Source organism: Staurois parvus, unplaced genomic scaffold, assembly GCF_062004578.1.
Source record: "Staurois parvus isolate SC_StPar_1 unplaced genomic scaffold, SC_StPar_1.0 ptg000604l, whole genome shotgun sequence".
Taxonomy (NCBI): Eukaryota; Metazoa; Chordata; class Amphibia; order Anura; family Ranidae; genus Staurois; species Staurois parvus.
This window is the reverse complement of record NW_028318400.1, coordinates 4,891,050-4,911,081: the sequence shown is the minus strand read 5'-3', so window position 1 is coordinate 4,911,081 and position 20,032 is coordinate 4,891,050. Positions and strand designations below refer to the sequence as shown.

General features: G+C 40.5%; 1 protein-coding gene across 1 annotated transcript in view; it reads left to right on the top strand.

The window, feature by feature from the left end:
* PTEN (phosphatase and tensin homolog) overlaps nucleotides 1–20,032 on the top strand; it is an 85,900-nt gene that overhangs the window by 35,944 nt on the left and 29,924 nt on the right. Inside the window, exon 3 of the mRNA XM_089692791.1 lies at nucleotides 18,434–18,478. Coding sequence (XP_089548917.1) covers nucleotides 18,434–18,478 — 45 coding nt within the window. The remainder of the gene's footprint in view (nucleotides 1–18,433; nucleotides 18,479–20,032) is intronic.

Here is a 20,032-nt window from a genome sequence, read left to right as displayed (position 1 = left end):
TTCTCATGTCTTAAAAAGTGTATAGAGTTTTAATCCTTTCGCTGTCAGGTCTGTACATTGTACGGAGCTCACAGCGGGGGCTTATATAGACAATCCGGTGGCTGCAGCCACTGCGATTGTGTCTAAAACTGACAGGCAGACTCCTGCCTGTCAGGTGGAAGCAGTCAGGCGGCTGCACTGCTGCCTGATCGCATCTACAGCCCCCCCCATCCCTCTGCGTGTGTGCTTTCGCCATTTATCCGGGCTCCGCTCGCCCAAGCACATAACATTCCTTCCCTCAAAAAATTGTTGAGGCCCCCCCCCCAAATACACACGTACCAGTGTAAATGCACACATCAGGGCACCTACGCATGCAAATGTCCGTTGCGATACACGTCACATATTGCCACACACACTGGAGTGAGATCAATACTTCTAGTACAAGACCTCCCCTGCAACACTAAAATGATGACCTATAGGGGCTTTTGAAGCGATGCCTATAGAAAATATAGGGTACTAAAATTAGTTGCTATTTCACGAGTACACACAAGATTAAGGTTTGACATGCTGAATATCTATTTACTTGGTGCAACCTCCTCTTTTTTATATTTTACCAAAAAAATGGGTAATTTATTACTGTTTTTTTGCTATTTCATAGGCGCACACAAATTTAAAGTTTGGCATGTTGGGTATCTATTTACTCTGCACAACCTCGTCTTTAATAGTTTACCAAAATTTGGGTAATTTATTGTGTGTGTTTGTCCTAAAATTCACTTTATAGTGTTTTTGTTTGTGTTTTTTTTTTTTACTGAAATTTTTACTTTGCAGTAACATCGCGTGACACAAAAAATTGGAGCTACCACCATTTTGTTCTCTAGGGTGTCTGCTTTAAAAGAATACACTGCTCAAAAAAATTAAAGGAACACTTTGAAAACACATAAGATCTCAGTGGGGGAAAAAATATTATGCTGGATATCTATACTGATATGGACTGGGTAATGTGTTAGAAACGTAAGGATGCCATCGTTTGATGGAAATGAAAATTATCAACCTACAGAGGACTGAATTCAAAGACGCCCTGAAAATCGAAGTGAAAAAATTATGCGGCAGGCAGATAGATGGAATGAAACATGATATCCCAGAGGTGTTCTATTGGATTTAGGTCAGGCGAGCATGGGGGGCCATTCAATGGTATTGATTTCTTCATCCTCTAGGAACTTCCTGCATACTCTCGCCTTATGAGTCTGGGCATTGTCGTGCACCAGGAGAAACCCAGGACCCACTGCACCAGTGTAGGGTTGACGATGGGTCCAAGGATTTCATCCCGATACCTAATGGCAGTTAGGGTGCCATTGTATAGCCCGTAGGTCTCTGTGTCCCTCCATGGATATGCCTCCCCAGACTATCACTGACCCACCACCAAAACGGTCATACTGTGAATGATGTTAGAGGCAGCATAACGTGCTCCAAGGCTTCTCCAGACCCTTTCATGTCTCACATGTGCTCAGGGTGAACCTGCTCTCATATGTAAAAAGCACAGGGCGCCAGCGGTGGACCTGCCAATTCTGGTGTTCAATGGCTAATGCCAATCAATCTCTATGGTGCCGGGCAGCTAGCACAGGGCCCACTAGAGGATGTCGGGCCCTCAGGTCACCCTCATGAAGTCTGTTTCTGATTGGTCAGAGACATTCACACCAGTGGCCTGCTGGACGTCATTTTTTAGAGCTCTGGCAGATCTCATCCTGTTCCTCCTTGCACAAAGGAGCAGATACCGGTCCTGCTGATGGGTTAAGGACCTTCTACGGCCCTGTCCAGCTCTCCTAGAGTAACTGTCTGTCTCCTGGAATCTCTTCCATGTTCTTGAGACTGTGCTGGGAGACTTGGCAAACCTTTTGTCATTGGCACTTATTGATGTGCCATCCTGGAGGAGTTGGACTGCCTGTGCAACCTCTGTAGGGTCCAGGTATCATCTCATGCTACCAGTAGTGACACTGACCCTAGCCAAATGCAAAACTAGTGAAAAACAGAAAAGATGAGTAAGGAAAAAAATGTCACTGGCCTCCACCTGTAAAACCATTCCTGTTTTGGGGGTCGTCTCAGTGTCGTCCATCTAGTGCGCCTGTTGATAATTTCATTAACACCAAAGCAGGTGAAACTGATTAACAAACCCCTCTGATACTTAACTGACCAGATCAATATCCCAGGAGTTTAATTGACTTCATGCTATACTCTGATTAAAAAGTGGTCCTTTCGTTTATTTGAGCAGTGTATATAATGTCTTGGGTGTTTTGTGTAATATAAAGGCCTAAAATGATTTTTTTAAATGTATGTGTAAAAAAAAAAAAAAAAAAAAGCAAAAATGGCTCTGGCAGCGAAAGGGTTAATCGTTTGGTGTTCCCTTCCCATCTAATGACCTGAAAGTTGAATGGTGATGTTCAGTCTATGCACAGCTATTGAAATCTATTGCTTTTCTGCATCCAGCTCCTTTCTGAGTCTTAAAGCATACCTAAACAAAAATGTAATATATTGCAATTTACCTATCTTAAATTTCATGGCTTCATTAATTGTGTTTAACTCTTTCACCTAGTGATCCAGCCAGTAACAGAATTCTGTGTATGGGTGGCTGTACTCCATGGAGGAGCAAAGAAGCTACCCTTGGACAGCAGCATTGTCAACCTGCGGAGAGAGTAGGGCTAGATGTACCAGCAGATTTAGATGGACTAGATGTACCAGCAGATTTAGATGGACTAGATGTACCAGCAGATTTAGATGGACTAGATGTACCAGCAGATTTAGATGGACTAGATGTACCAGCAGATTTAGATGGACTAGATGTACCAGCAGATTTAGATGGACTTGACTGACAAATTAATGCTGAACTCCAGCTAACACTTCTTGGGCAGCTACAGCAGTTTTGTTTTTTGCCTTTTGGTGTAAGGGTTTTGCATAAATGTATAAAATATTTAATTTCCCTTTTGGGATTATTAAAGTATTCTGAATCTAAAAGCTATTATAAGCACCCCTGTCAGTGTTAAAGCCGAACCAGAGCCCAAAATACCATAGCTCCATGAAGTCTTAAGTGGACATCTTCTACCCTGGTGATTATCTCTGGCTATCTGCAGGGTGATTTACCTCCCTGAGCATGTGCAGACATTTAGTCATCCCAGCACACAGTCACAGTGCTGCTATGTATATTTAAGCCTGTGAACAAGCAGGTAGATTTATTTTATTGCAAACCAGACATCGCTTGTCTCTTCTACAGTAAACAACTTGTCTGCTCACAAAAAAAAACGTTATTTCCACTTTAAGGGCTCATTCACACCATGGCGCAGAAACTTCAGTTTTTCTGCATGCGTTCTGCAAGGGCACAAAAAAAAAAAATTGTTCTCTATGTGTTCTGTTCACAACACAACACTAATATCATGTGCAGATTTTTTTTCTGCGCAGGGTCTGCAACATGTATAAAACTCATTTAAGCGTAAACTGAAAACTGATGTGTCTGCAAGTGAAATGTTTGGGGTTTTTTTTTTTTTTTTTTTGGTAAAAAGGTGCAATAAATTTTTGTTGCAGGAGCTTGCAAAGCATTTCACTAGCAATCAGCAGATCACTGATGCCACACAGGTCTATTGCAGACCTGTCTGTGTATCTGCTTGCTCGTACCTTGGATGGGCAAGCCGATACTTACTGACAGAATCGGTAAACAGCCTTTAAGGCTGTTGGGACTTGTAGTTTCCCATTCACAGAATGCTGTGCATGAGTGATGTAGGTGGAGCCCTGCGCAGCCACATTGTTTTACAGTTTTGACAGTTAGCAGGGGGAGAAGATCCCTCGCTAGCTGTCAAAACCGGAGAGTGGGGGCCAGTAATTTCATAGCATGTTATACCCGGATTATGGGTGTAGCATGTTATGAAAGGTGAACATATCCTTTTAATTTCTTTGTTTCAACCCTCTAACTGCCACTTTTTTTAGACAGCTTGGTCTTTTAAAGGATGTTAAAAAATAAGATTTACTGGCTGGATTATCAGGTAAATAAAAAGCCTAAAACTAATGCAGTCACCATATTTAAGAATTGGTAAGCTGCAGTATAGTTAGATTTTTGCTTTTTAGATATGCTCTAAAGTAAGACTATGGGTAAAAAAAAAAAAATGACAGTGCAGTCTTCTGGTAGCATTCACACAGTAACTGTATTATATGTTGATCCTACAAGTCAGTCTTATTTTTCAACTTCCTTTACTGTCCAACAAATGTGAAGCCTTGGGGCAAAGACAAGCCATTTAACATTGACTGGGGTGCTTACAATGGTCATGTTTTACTCATTTACGAAAATCCTTTATCCCCAAAAAAAGAAAAAAAAAAAAACACTTACAGTAACTACTTAACCCATTCACGTCGATGGAACACAAATATGCAGCCCCACGGAACTGGGCTTTTTTCCATGGTGCCGCATAAATGCGGACCTGTTTTTGTGCTGGGCATGCACAACACAGCGCGCTCCCCGCACAAAGACTGGGATGTCGCTGAGATCCCCGGGTCCTGTTCTAACGATCGGGACCCCCGATTCTGGGTCACATGATCACTGTGATAGCCTCTGATTGACTATCGCAGTGATCGGTCACTGTACAGGCCACCAACCCTTTTTTTTTTTTTTCTCTCTCTGAATGGAGGAGAGATATACATTGTACCTTTCTTTCTCCTAGTATAGAGAAAAAAAACTGTTAAAAAAATACCTAGATCAGGGTTTGATCTAGTTCGGTGCCAGGGTTAGTGTTTGGGTCAGGGTCAAAGGTCAGTTTTTGTTTTTTTTTTTTAAATTGGTATCAGTGTAAGTGTGTTTTAGGTAAAAATAAAACAAACAAAATGCACACTATTGTTTCTGGGCTGTACTGTGGGTACAAATAACATACACATATATGGTGTCGCTTCGATAGTCAAAAGCTGGAAAATGTATTTTTGGTGGTTCTTTGGTGGTAGGTTATGGTAGTAACAAGAAACACTCAGTTAAATTTAAAAAAAAATATTTATTCCTTTTTTTTTTTTGGCAAGTTTTCCTTTGATAATTAAAAAAAAAAAATCAGGAAATATCCATTATCATTTACCACCAACTGAAAGCCCAATTTGTCCTGAAAATAAAACCAGGTATAATTCATCTGGATGTACAAAGTAGATCTGATATGTACGGTTTTACTAACACATGTCAAAGTTGCAAAATTGTGCTTAGATGGTAAGATTTGTTTTACTCTTAGGCTTGAAGGGGTTAAAGCGGTGTTCAACCCAAAATCAAAATTGTAATATATTGAATCTTGGTTATACCAGAATGATGCTTGCAGCTACAGGCAGTATCCTGGTATCTTTTTTCAGCTGGTGATGTGCTTTAATATAAAAAAAAAATCTATATGATAATTAGCCTGTAGATTGCTTTTACAGGCGATGAAAACAGCCCCCCACCTCAGCACCTACCCAGTGGAATGGGAGAGCCCAGGACTGAAGCCAGCAGTTCTGTTGGCTAACTATAAATGTAACAAAGGACTGGAATGTCCCCGATCATCTCTATGGTCTAAGAAACCGGATTTGACAAGCAATTGTCACTTCTGTTTTGGTCTAATGTAAGCAGATAATTACCGGCCTTAGAACACATCAGATCAAACCGTTTGATCCGATTGCTTTGATGGAGAGAGCAGAGATCTGGGGTCCATAAAGAGGACCTGTTACTGCTCCAGCTGTCACAAAGGATGTTGTTCATCCCTTGTGATAGCCATAAAGATAATAAAAACTGTGCTCATGCGCAAAGGTGAATGCTTAGGTAGGTCACGCACACATATGGTGTTGGCACCATACATGTGAAGTATCACCGCAAACGTTAGTGCAAGCACAATATTTCTAGCATCAGATCTTCTGTGTAAGTCTAAGCTGGTAACCAGTAAAGGCTTTTAAAGCGTCGCCTATGGAGAATTTTAGGTACCATAGTTTGTTGCAATTCCACGAGTGTGTGCAATTTTTAAGCACAACATGTTAGATGTCTATTTACTCGGCATAAGATCATCTTACATTTTTCACTAAACAATTGGGTATTATGTTTTTTGTGCATTAAAATTCATTAAAGTGTATTTAAAAAAAAATTAAAAAATTGTGTTTTAATAACCATTTCACAAATACTGTGTGACATAAATTGCAATACCCACCATTTTTATTCTGTGCTTAAAAAAATGTTTGGGGGTTCTAAATAATTATCTAGCAAAACGCTGATTTTTACATGTACTGAATTGGTTATGCAGTTACAGCAAACGGTTTTTTTTTTTCATTTTGGGTTAAGATGTAGATAAAAGCTAATCATTGTGAGCACCCCTGTCAGTGGTAAATAATTTGCCTCAGGCCTCTAACTGCTACATCTGCAGGACAGATTATTCTTTTGAAAAACGCTTGAATTTGAGTGCTCGTGGACAGTACTTTATTTTTATTCTAATTTTTAAACACTTCATTGTATTAAATTTTAAAACACTTTATTTTTTTTTTTCATTCAACTTTCTGCTATCACAATAGAGCTAACAACCCCCCTATGTGATGCATTGTGCAGTAGACATACACTAAACAGCGATAGCTTTATGACCACCCACCTAATAGAGTGAGTAATTCCTCCATTTGCCAACAAAACAGCCCTGACCTACCAAAGCATGGATGTCACTAGACCTCTGAAGGTACGCTGAGGTATCTAGCACCAAGCCCATCAGTAGTGGATCCCTTAAGTCCTGTAACTTACGAGGTGGGGCCTCCATGGATCGGACTTGTTTTTCCCGCACACTCCATATATGCTGTTTGGACTGAGATTTGGAGATCTCCCTGTTGCAAGGTGCATCCTGCTGAAAGAGGACACTGCCATCAGGGAAATACCATTTCCATTTGGAGGTGTACTTGGTCAAAAACCATGTTTAGGTAGATTATTCATATCAAGTAACATTCACATGAGTGCCAGGATCCAAGGTTTCCCAGCAGATCATTGCCCAAATCATCACACTGACCTCTGCTGGCTTTCTCATGTCTCATAGTGCATTCTGGTAGCATCTCTTTGGAAACACATACACCCAGCCATCCACATGATGTAAAAAAAAATGTGATTTGTTTTCAGGCCATCTGTGGTCCAGTTCTGATGCTCATGTGCCCATTATGGGTACTTCTGGCTGTGCACACTTGTCAGCGTGGGCATCCTGAACAGTTTGTGGCTACGCAGCCTCATACACAACAAACTGCGATGCCCATTTTTCAGTTTTCATCACATCAACTTTAGGGGCAATATGCTTACTTGCTGCCTAATATATCCCCATGACTTTCATCTGCCATTGTAACAAGATAATCACTGTTCACTTAACCTGTCCGTGGTCATATAGTTATGACTGATTGGTGTATATTCTGTACATATCAGCATGTGGAAGTAAAGAACAGTGGGAGGAGCTCATCAGTGTGCTGCTCCTTCATTGTCTAATTTCTGTCTGGGGTCAGGGTGGTGATCAAGTAATAGCCAACCTGATCATGCTGCCAGGTGTCTGGCTGTGCAAATCTAATGACAGGAGGGAAAGAAATGCAGATCCTTTGACAGATCAAATAGCTTTTATAATATGTGTTTCAGCTGTGTTTTAGCTAATTGCTTGGATTTCAGCTTTAACTTGTTCATTTAAAATTGCTTCTCTTTGCTCATGTTATTGCTATCTTCCAGCTGATCATATCTTTTTGTTGCCATATTAGTGAACCCTGACACAGCAGTTCTCACACAAGGCCAGCTTGCAGTGTTGGAAAGATACCTACAATGTTCGCTTGTTGCAGGCTGCACTTTTGCATTATTAAATGGATTAATCTGTGCACACTTTTACCTAGTACTAATTTGGGAGGTAATGGTTATATAGAGATTGTTTATCTGCTATAACTTTTTTCTTGTAGTTTTTCATTACTGATTTTTTTCTTAAAGTGATTTTAAAGTTAGAAAAGACTCTTCTCGGGTCCCATGCCGGTGCTCCTGGCTCCTCCTTCCCCCTCTGATTGCCTCAATAGGAAGCAGCTTCTCATGACAGCACTCACACGAGCTCGGTCCCGAGCCGAGCTGTTCGCATTTACTCAGACGTCCAGCTCATGGCAACCTCCTTCCTTGCCCTCTGCTCACTGTCTTTGCCTGAGTGTGGGGAGAAGAGCTGCTGCAGACGTGCCCAGAACTGGACTGAAATTGGGGAGGGGGGTGCATTTTAAACTACTATTAAAAGTTTTTTTACCATAAGGCAGAGAATGCGTTAAGGTAAAAAAAAAACCTTTTGCTTTTACAACCACTTCAAATTTGCTACTCCACTTTTTTTTTAGCTTGATGGTGTATGCTTTTTAACCAAATGGCTACAAGTGAACTAGATGTGACCCAGATTGCATTGTCTAAACAACTTCCTTCATTCTCTAACAGGATGTGTAGCTACACAAAGGCACCAAAATGCCATCCATGGTAAATCACGTCATTAGGCTGGTGGTTCCTGCATGCCTTTGTTCTATCTATAATCAAATTAGGTCTAGTAAGAACGTTGTCTCGGTTGTTCATATGCAGTCTTATTTTGCCGTGTGCTGGGAATAATGTTTGTATCGGGTTTCTGATCCAGTCCAAAGTTCTAGAATCTTTTCTGACATTTATGTAGTTTCAGTAACTGATAGTCACCTTAAATCCTGGTTTGCTGCAGTTTAGAGCAGCATTAGTAAATGGGAGTTTGTATCTGGTTCTATGCACTGTGCATTGTAGCCATTGTTCTGCACCTAATATCACTTGTGTATGGGATTGTATAGCAACATCTGAAATGAGAATAGTCTGTGTTGCCCTGCCGGAAGCCAGTAACTGATCTTTTGTTGACTTGAACAATAATAGTTTTCATTTTTTTTTTATTTTCATAACTATTATTAATGGGGGGAATTATCAAAACTGGAGCAGACAGAATATGGAGCAGTTGTGCATAATAACCTGTCAGCTTTAGTTCAAGCAGAATGAAATCCTCCTCTCCTTTACAGCCAAGGAAGCTTCCATCTTGGCCTCTGCTTGATCTGCAGTTGCCATGGTGCTTTGCATGTGAGAGAGCACAAGCAACAATTAATAGCTATCATTCACAGCCTGCCTTGAAAGTAACTGTTGTGTAATCATTGGGTTTAGTTCCTCTTTGAAAATGAAAGCTAGAAACAGATTGGTTGCCATGCATTGTTGCTCCTGATTCTTGCTGCTCCCATTTTGTTTCCTCCCAATATGTTAATGCTTTCCAATATTAATCAAGCATTTTCAGAAATCTGTCCCTTTTGCCCTGGAGTTTATATAGGGCTTGGACTCCTGATTCCTACAGAATAAGGGAGCAGCACTGGGGGGAGCTTTGTTCTTACAAGAGAACCTGTTGGTTTGCATTAAATGGGCAAATTGGTAGCCTCTGGTTGAAAAATTTAGTAGCAACTGCCATCAAATTACTTGATAGTACAAATATACTTTACATGGAACTCAGATTAGGTGTTCAAGCTTTTTCAAGCTGGGCAGCATTTCACTTCCCCTCAGAGCTTGTGGGCCCTGAGCAAATGTATTTTGTACAATAAAGTATAATTTAATGCCTGTCTTAAGGCTTGCAAGCTGGAGGGCATTTTATTTAGCTCTATGGATAGAAAACCATATCTTTAAGCCCGTATTCCATCCAAGGTACATCCTCGGGATTCTAGCCACAGATGTTCTGGGTGCATGTGTCAAGTTAGGTAAGGGCCCATGCTATTCCCTATTGCTAGTGCTATGAAGCCTGGGGAGGTGAAATGCATCTGAATGTGAGGTCTCTTATGTAGTTTTACATTTCATTAGAAGAGGAAAGGGAAACAGCCTAGAGAATTTGATTTGTCATCCTTTAAATGCAGGAGCTTTCAGATTAAATAATGAAATTGCATGCGGGTTGCTGTAGAAGTCATGAATATACACTATTCCTCATAGTTTTTAGCATTTCCGCATGACATTCATGTACAGACTCTACAACTTTAATGGTTATCAGTCCTCAGTAAAGGAAAGCTTTGAGGTGATGAAACAGATGCAACTAGGTGGTGGGTCTTGTGTGTCTAGACAGGAGCGGGGGTGTACAGCAACACAGTTCAGAATACCCAGCAATGTCTGATGAGGAAGTTTAAAGACCTTTCTGCTCTTCTGAATTTAACGGTTTCATGGTCAGGAGAGTAGAATTGTAACCTTCAGTAGGCCAAAGATTACTGCTGCCATGTCTATGCCACGGACACCCTAAGGGCTTAGTAGACTGAAATGAACTTATAACCTTTTTTTAAATGGTCTCGAAAGAACACACTATTGGTTTATCTCTTATACCTTGCTTTAGTATTGTGAAAATATTTGGGGCTTATTTAAAATTTTAAAACATTTCCTTTTCATTATGTAAAAATATCTACTCTGATAATTTGTCTACCTCTCTGGGCAGTGTTCAGTAATTTTCCATCATAATTCAGCAAAGATGACAAAATAAACTGTATAGATATTGCCAGCTTATTAAAGCTTTTCACCCATTTTTGCTACTAACTTTCTTATATAATGTGAACTATGGGAAGGTAAAGAAGTTTTGGACATTTTAACCTTTTTTTAGTATTTTAACAACTTTTTTTTGTTTGATTTTTTTTTTTTAGGCTAGGTGCACAATTTTGCAGGTCATGCAACTCTTGTTTGCGTGGGCACGGCAGCCTTTTCATTTGAATAGGCTGCTGTACTTGCGTAAAACACGGCAAAAAAGTCCCTGACCCTTTTAAAAATGCAGCTGCACTGAACCGCATGGTGCTGCCAACTGCATGTAGATTTTGAAACCCTGCGCTCAACTTGCAGCCTTAATGCTGCATTTGACCAACTGGTACATATTGTGTGATCATCGGGATGCAGTGGTCATTTCCCCTGCCTGTTTACTTACACTTAAAGTGGTTGTAAAGGCTCAAGGGTTTTTTCATCTTCATGCTGGTAATGCAGCAGCAGCCCCCCCAGTCGCCCCTAATTCCTGAGCCCCATCGCGATCCAGAGATGTGCACGAGAGCTTCGGCTCCCTGGGGACTCTCCCTCCTGCTGCTGTCAATCACAGCCAGTGAGCCAATGAGTAGAGGGGGGCAGAGCCGACTCACGGCTCCATGTGTGAATGTGAACACAGAGCAGCGGCTCAGCAGCGAGCCTGCTTAGGCGCCCCTATAGAAAGCTGCTTGCTGTGGGGGCACTTGGCAGGAAGGAGAGGTCAGGAGCCCTGGTGGGGGATCCAAGAAGAGGAGGATTGGGGCTGCTCTGTGCAAAACCACTGCACAGGGCAGGCAAGTATGACATGTTAGTTTTATTTAGTTTTATTTTTGCTTTTAATTGCCTTTTTAATATCACTTTAAGAAGAAAATAAACTAGCTTCTGCTAGTGAAACAGTTTGGCTTATTACTTTCATAGTTTTAATGTAAAAGCTATTCAATACAGTATAAATATGTACTGAGCCAATATCCAAAGTTAATTGACTATAAAATGCACCAGTGTGAACAAGATGCATGTACCCAATGAGTACTGAAAGAGTTAATACACCAAATTCAGTATGAATTGACCATAAAGCATATTGGTGTCAAGAGTTAATACACCATCAGGGGTGTGGAAATTTTTTTAAAAACTTCTTGTCCAGGGACTAAATCGGTGCCCCAATCTACTTGTCCCTCATGATAATCTACTTGTCCATTTTTTAGGAATCTCTGGGGCTTTTAAAATCAAAAGGGCATTATGGCTACTTAAATATGTAATCATTTTAACTTTGCGCTGTTTATCTCCTCCTCCCCTCCCTGCCTCTCTCCAGCACCGCACCTGGGGACTAGCAGGAAAGGGAGAGACCTTCCAGTGTAATGAGCACTGATTGGCTGCTCCTCAGGAAAGGGGTGTCCAGCTTATCCTTTTATCCCTTTCGCTGCCAGAGCCGTATGTGTATTTAGCACACGTTTAAAAAAATCATCATAGTCCTGAAGATTACACAATCCCCCAAACACATATTTTTTTAAAGCAGACACCCTAGAAAATAAAATGGTGGTAGCTCCAATTTTTTATGTCGCATATTACCACAAAATTTCAGTAAAAAATACAAGCAAGCTAATTTTAGGGCACAAAAAAGCAAAACAATTACCATATTTTTAGTAAAATATAAAAGATGAAGTTACAACGAGTAAATAGATATCCAACATGTCAAAACTTTGCGCTTGTGAAATGATGAACTTCAGTACCCCGTATTTACTATAGGCTACACTTTTAAAGCCCCTTATAGACCATCAATATAGTATTACGGAGGAGGTCTGGTGCTAGAATTATTGCTCTCATTCTGCCTTCCATGATATGTAACGTGTATTGCAATCGGGTGTAACTTTGATGTTTTACAATTTTGAAAAAAAAATTTTTTTTTTTTACTATTCTATTTCATCACATAGGGGACAAAGTCCCCTATGTGATGGTTTTTAGTAACAGGTTCTCTTTATTCAGACATCCAGGGTCTAAAACACTGCATTACATTCTTTCCCAGCCTCGATGGATGGGAAAGCTTTGAAAGGGGACCTGGACGTGACATCATAACGTCATTTCCGGGTGAGGACAAGGAGAGGGGAACAGATGTGTCCGTCTCCTCCCTCCCCTCTAGCCGACGGCAGTGAGCCGGTCCTGTGCCCGAGGATGGACAAGTGCAGTTGGGGGGGGAGAGCGGAGGCTGGCACTGTGTGGAAGCAATCGCCGGCAGCGCTGCCGCCCGAAGGCTTCTACCTGACAGGTGAGCCCTGTTGCTTGCCCGCAGCAGGGCTGAAGCTTAAAAGAAAAAAAAAAAAAAATCTACCTGCCCGGCACATGTCCCGGGCATCGGGCAATATAAATTCAACATCCCTGCACCATACAAAGTGCAGAAAAAAAGTATAAACCAATAAAGTGCTATTGCCAGTATGAATGTCCAGATATAAACATGTATATCCAAATGAAACAATGCATCTATCCTCTTCAGATGAAATGTAGGTGTAAGGAAAATATCTCCACTCCGTAAGCAGCAGTGTGTAATACTCCACCATTATACACTCACCAAAAGGCTAAAATACATGGCATGTATCATAGCTAATGTTACTCCTCCAGAGCAGTCTCCTCAGCAATCCAGCCTTAGGCCACCAATCAGGTTCCCTAGATGGAAAGTAGCTCACACCACAGCCAAGATAAAGGTATATATTGGTAAAGTATAATACACCGTATAAAATGAATCCACGTGGTAATGTAAACAAGCTGTCCGATCCTAGGCTCCATGCACATTGGGTGTCTTGATAACGCTGGTAATGTCAGCTGTGTAAAGTCATGTTAAAAACATGAGGTTTTACAGCTTTTGTTTAGCGGTGTTTTCCCACGTCTGTGTTTTTAGTGTTTTTTTTTCTTTTTTTTGTAACCAAAAAAAATTTGTTTTTGTCAGAAAAACTACTAAAAACACCAGTTTGTAGTGGTTTACTGCGTTTTGACGTGTTTTTCAGTGTTGGAGCATCTTTGCAGCTAAAAAAATACCCTAGAAACCCACTAATCTTGCTTTTTTTTTTTTTTTTTCTTTTTCCCAGCCAAAAAACATTGATTACAGTCTATGTGCATGGACACATAGGATAACATGCTGGGGGGGTTTACTAGCTGTAGAAAAAAAACATCAAAAGCCAAAGATAGCAGCTGTAAAAACAACCAGTGTGCATAAGGACTTAGATGGGCACCAATCAGAGTCCCTGAAACGGCGGTGTGATGACAGCACGTAAGGCCCCTCCCAGCCTCTCCAGGCTCTGAAAGGATCCTGACAATATTCTTGCGATCCATCTGGATACCTGATAGACAGCTGGCTCCGCCTCTGCAACATGCAGCTTGGAGCCAGCTGCACCTGCCCCCTCTAGTGAGTGTTGGAGAGTCATAGGGGAGAGAGCAGTGACTGACTGTCACTGCTCTCTGATCCAAGCAAACCATGAGCTGAGCAAGTGATAAATCAGTTCTTGGTCTTAGGGCTGATGTTGTACAGCGGCAGCATCATACTGATACTGCAGCATGGACATGAGTATGCAGTGTTTATTTGCTTTTGTTTTTTTGTTTTTTCTGTTTTTTTTTTTTGTTTTATACATAAGCCCACACTTTAAGGAGGCTGTAAGAAGCACAGATGTTGGAAGATTGATTTCTAAAGGAACTGTGACATCAATCTCTGGCTGTTTCCTATAACAGAGAATAGTAAACATTTTTTAAAGGAATAAAAATAGGGTGTTATGCAGGGAGGCTGGGGGAAATTTTTTTTAAAAGGTTAACTTGTCTTTTTAAGCCTGAGTGGCATACAGGCACTACTACAGCCTACCTGCTTGGTAAGCCCCTGTAAAGTACCTGCTTGGTACCCCAGTCTCTTTTTGTTAGCCTAGGTCTGTTCTGGAAACCTCTTTTTATGACATATGTATAATGTAGGAAAACTATTAATTATCCCCATTATAGGTCTCAGCTGTGTTTTGTGTACAGAAGGTGTGATACAATGTATTGTAGTAAAAGGAAGGTTTCTTACAGCTACCAATATATTCAGATCTTCCTTGGAGGTTTGAATCCTGTTACAGCAAGCTCAGAGAGAGCGAGAGAATATTGCAAAGGTTCCAGGAAACAGACCCCCTTACCACAGCTATCTGAAGTCTGAAGGTAGTGGGTTACACAGAGCTCTGATATCTTTCTGACCACGGTGCAGTTGTAATTTGTTAACACAGTTGCAGACTTTACTGAATAGTATTAGCAGTTCTCTTCTTGATTTCATTGATTGCACTGTTCTCTGCAGTTGCTCTTTAAAGTGGTTCTAAGGCTCCATTCACATCGTGAGCGTAGCGTTTTTGTACGCATTTATGTACGTTTGCAAACGTTTGTGCACGATTTCCTCAGGCGGTTTCCGGCTTTGAGTTCTGGTGTTCTTGGTCGCACAACAAAACGTGCAAAAGCACATGAAAACGCACGATTTGCACATTTCTATGAGAATAAAAATGCACCACAAATGCATGAATCTGCCTGAATGGAGCTACAAAAGTAGCTCCAAAACTTTTTTGAGCTTCAGGCGTTCTGCTTCAGGCAAATTGGTGTGGAGATGTGAACCATCTCCATAGAGTAATATTGATTTTTTTTTTTCTCCTTGGGCATTTTGAAGCTTCACGCTACAAAACTCTCAGGTGTGAATGGGGCCTAAAGGTACAAGGTTTTTTTTTTTTTTTTTTCCCCCCTTAATGCATTTTATGCATTAAGGTAAAAACCTTCTGCATGCAGGATTCATTGGCTCATGCGGCTGTCAATCACAGCCAGTGGGGGGGGGGGGGCGGAGGGGGACTGAGCTGTGCTTTGTGTTTTAATGGACACAGAGCGGGCTCAGGAACAAACACACACAAGTGCCCTCAGAGCACGTAGCTTGCTATGGGGGCACTTGGCAGGGGGGAGGAGCCAGGAGCGATGGTGGGGGGACCCAAAAAAGAGGATTGGGGCTGATCTGTACAAAACTATTGCACAGAGCAGGTATATGTTTGGTATTAAAAAAAATGCCTTTAATCGCTTTAAAGTTGAAGTTAAGGAATTAAAGGGGCTGACATTGCTGACCTGCTTCTGGAGGTGCCCTAGAAATGAAAGCAAGCATTTCATTGGTTACTGTGAGCAACAATGATTATTATTATACAGGATTTATATAGCGCCAACAGTTTGCTCAGCACTTTACAATATAATGGGGGACAGTACAGCAACAATACAGTTCAATACAAGAGGGATAGGAGGGCCCTGCTCCTTGGAGCTTACAATCTAGGAGATTATAAATACTGCAGGCTGAAAGTAATGTGAAAATGAAACCAAAGATTTAGTAAAATGCTTATCAAGAAAAACTTTCCATGGTTTGTATTTAAAATTCTTTAGATTTTGGATGCATTCAGATTTCTCCCTTACTAAGGCTCCGTTGCTCTGAAGCTGAGAACCACCTTCAGGGTTTGCACGCAATGAGACTTGTCCACTCAGTACTTGCCATTGTCTTTCCTCATCTTTCAGGCTTCATAGTATTAACATTTGGCTGTGAGCCAGTTAGTACAATGGCAAATAAAGGTGTAGCACAGCATGCATACTGCTCTCAAACAGGCGATAACAACTCTTATAATGCAGTGATTGTGTGGCGCAGTTGTGATTTTCAGCAATAAATATGAGGAAGCATTTTACACACCTTTTCACTGGTAAACCAACTATTTCTCGATCGCTTTTCTTTTTGTTTTGTTAAAGGGGTTGGATTGATTTTTATTTTACATTTTTCCCTGCATTGACTTTATAATTGTAAGGGTTTTTACATGGTATAAAAATCAAAAAAATGTGGCGCTACTCATAGAACTTAAAAAATACTAATCAAAACATTTTTTTAAGTATATATAACACATACAATATACCTCGTGAGATGAATATACATATAATAATCAAGTGGTCATAGTGATCAAAAAATATATATTAAAACTAATATCATAAAAAACATAGTGTATAAATACTGTGTATTAAAAATTCGAACACAGGAAAGCAATAAATGATTGTAATAATTAAACTGTGATCAATCATGCAAATATGGTGCAAAAAATGTCACACTAAAACACAAACAAAAATAAAAAATGTGTAGACAAATGTCCAATGGGTGGGTGACACCACTACTGCAATTGCAAGCACACGTGATCATTAAGTGACTCCAGGTGCAGAAACTCCAACACACGGCTAGATTAGCCTCTCACCTCCAGGCTTCGACCCGTGAAGGTCAAAGCGTATAGTGGGATCAAACCCTCAAATCCTCTCAGCATCTACTGATATCCACTGATCCACTTTCCCCATCCATAGATATCCTTCTCTAGGGGTCGATAATCAAGCAGTGGCTCCTCTTATGGGGTATGGGTATGTGCCATTCACGGGTCGAAGCCTGGAGGTGAGAAGCTAATCTAGCCGTGTGTTGGAGTTTCTGCACCTGGAGTCACTTTATGATCACGTGTGCTTGCAATTGCAGTAGTGGTGTCACCCACCCATTGGACATTTGTCTACACATTTTTTATTTTTGTTTGTGTTTTAGTGTGACATTTTTTGCACCATATTTGCATGATTGATCACAGTTTAATTATTACAATCATTTATTGCTTTCCTGTGTTAGAATTTTTCACAAGATTGTTAATACACAGTATTTATACACTATGTTTTTTATGATATTAGTTTTAATATATATTTTTTGATCACTATGACCACTTGATTATTATATGTATATTCATCTCACGAGGTGTATTGTATGTGTTATATATACTTAAAAAAATTTTTTGATTAGAATTTTTTAAGTTCTATGAGTAACGCCACATTTTTTTGATTTATTTTTTTTAGATCATGGGTATTTGATGTAGTGTTGGCGGCTTCTCTCTTTAGTTGATTGAATACAATTTTTTGGTGTTTAGTAGTGTGGGAGGTTCACACCATCCCTGTTAGTTCATATTATTTTTCATATTTTATATTTTTTGGTTATTCAGTAGCGCAGGAGGTTCACACCATTTTTTTTACAGGGTATGTCAAGGCAAATAAAAATGGTGCACCTTTGCATTACAAAAACCCATGCTTTATCGTTTGAAACACTCTGCAAAGCAGAAAAATAACTCTTGACATGCCAGAGTTTAGTAGGCTCCTTAAATCCTTTTTGACATGATGGCACAGTGTGATTTTTGGCTCTGAATTCCATCATGTCAGCTTTACCTGCTTCAATTGGTTGTAAAGGCCTAAATAATATATAATGTGATCTTAATTATAATTTTTAAATAATACATAAACCCAACCTGTCCTATTCCTGATATGTGCTTGCTGTGCGATGTTTGAAAAAATATTCACTGGAAAGACCAGTATAATGCTGTTTCTCTCCTCCTCTAGCTCTTTGAGCTCCTCATTCAGCTGGGAACAGAAAAGGGTATGTGATCACTTTTATGAAAAGAAGGGGGAAAATGTGCTTCTATATCTATACACAAACATTTTGCCTTTTGTTTCTATTTAAAATTGAATGGATTGTTTTACAAAGTCAGAGTTTACATCCTTCAATGCTCAGCGTCCCCCTAAATTCCTGAGCCCGATCTTGACCCAGCGCTGCACCAGAGAGCAGTGGCTCTCTCCCTCATCTCCAAACGTCAAGGCAACAGCGTGAGTTATTGGCTCCTGCTGCTGTCAATTACAGTCTGAGAGTAGGGGGAGGGGCCGAACTACACTGTCTGTGTCTATAGACACAGGAAGCACATCTCGGGAGAAAGTGGCTACACTTTCCACCGAAATACTAATTTTGTCTGAATAGTTTTTTTTAGTTGGTAGTAATTTGTGGTTGAGCACATTTTACATTAAGCTACATTTATTATCTATTACATATATTTTGATTGTAATGCTTCTTCATATTTTGTTTTCAAGGTTTTTGGATTCCAAGCATAAAAACCATTACAAGATCTACAATCTGTAAGTATTTTTGGAGTGTATATTTCGATTTCCCACTTTCCAAAACACTTCAGGTCAAATGGCCTTTTAGGAGAAAGTTTCTTGTTAATTTCTATAGAATAGCTAGAAGGGTATTGTTTTACTGACTTCTATGCCGAAAACAATTAGTTGTTGGAGCCTAATGGAGACTTCAGTTAGCTTGGTTATGTTAGTAGAGTGACAAGGTTAAATGGAATTTTGGCAGGCATTCATGTTACTTGATCTACTTTTAAATGACTTGGAAACTAGCCCACTTCATGGGCTGTGACCATGTGCTGAATGGTAATAGAACGCATGGACAATGTAATGACTTGTGGACTTTTGGGAGAAGCTCCTGGAAATCACACAGGTGAATGTCTTCTGTCTTTCCTCACAGCTGAGAACAGGTTTTTTTTTTTTTTTTCATGCTGTGTAACCCCTGTAGCTTTGTCCTATTGTGAAGAAATTAGCTGCACACATTGGTGTACATTTAGGTTTTGCCATATAAACACTCATCATTGAATTTCACTCTTCTAAAAAGTATTAGCTGTTACTTTGTTTATCTAAACCTTTGCTTATCAGACTGTGTATTGTGCGTAAATTTATGTGCATTGCTCATTGACTGCTTACATTTTAAATGATGAGTCTGCTGACGTTTTGTGAAAACTATAAACAATCATCCTTCCTGTGTATATATACACTATATTGTCAAAAGTATTGGGACACCCCTCCAAATCATTAAATTCAGGTGTTCCAGTCACCTCCATGGCCACAGGTATATAAAATCAAGCACCTAGGCATGCAGACTGCTTCTACAAACATTTGTGGAAGAATGGGTCACTCTCAGGAGCTCAGTAAATTCAAGCGTGGTACCGTTGCCATCTGTGCAATAAGTCCATCCGTGACATTTCCTCGCTACTAAATATTCCACTGTCAACTGTTAGTGGTATTATAACAAAGTGGAAGCAACTGGGAACAACAGCAACTCAGCCATGAAGTGGTAGGCCACATAAAATGACAGAGCGGGGTCAGTGCATGCTGAAGAGCACAGTGCGCAGAGGTTGCCAACTGTCTGCAGAGTCATTAGCTAAAGACCTCCAAACTGTGTGAGGCCTTCAGATTAGCACAACAACAGTGTGTAGAGAGCTTCATGGAATGGGTTTCATCATCAGCTGCATCCAAGCCTTACATCACCAAGTGCAATGCAGAGTGCCGGATGCAGTGGTGTAAAACATGCTGCCACTGGACTCTAGAGTAGTGGAGACGTGTTCTCTGGAGTGACCACTCTTCTTTGTCTAGCAATCCGATGGACGTGTCTGGGTTTGGCGGTTGTCAGGAGAACGGTACTTGCTTGACTGCATTGTACCAAATGTAAAGTTTGGCGGAGAGGGGATTATGGTGTGGGGTTGTTTTTCAGGGGTTGGGCTTGGCCCTTTAGTTCCAGTAGAGAGAACTCTACATCAGCATACCAAGACATTTTGGACAATTTCATGCCCCCAACTTTTTGGGAACAGTTTGGGGATGGCCCTTTCCCTTTCCAACATGACTGTACACCAG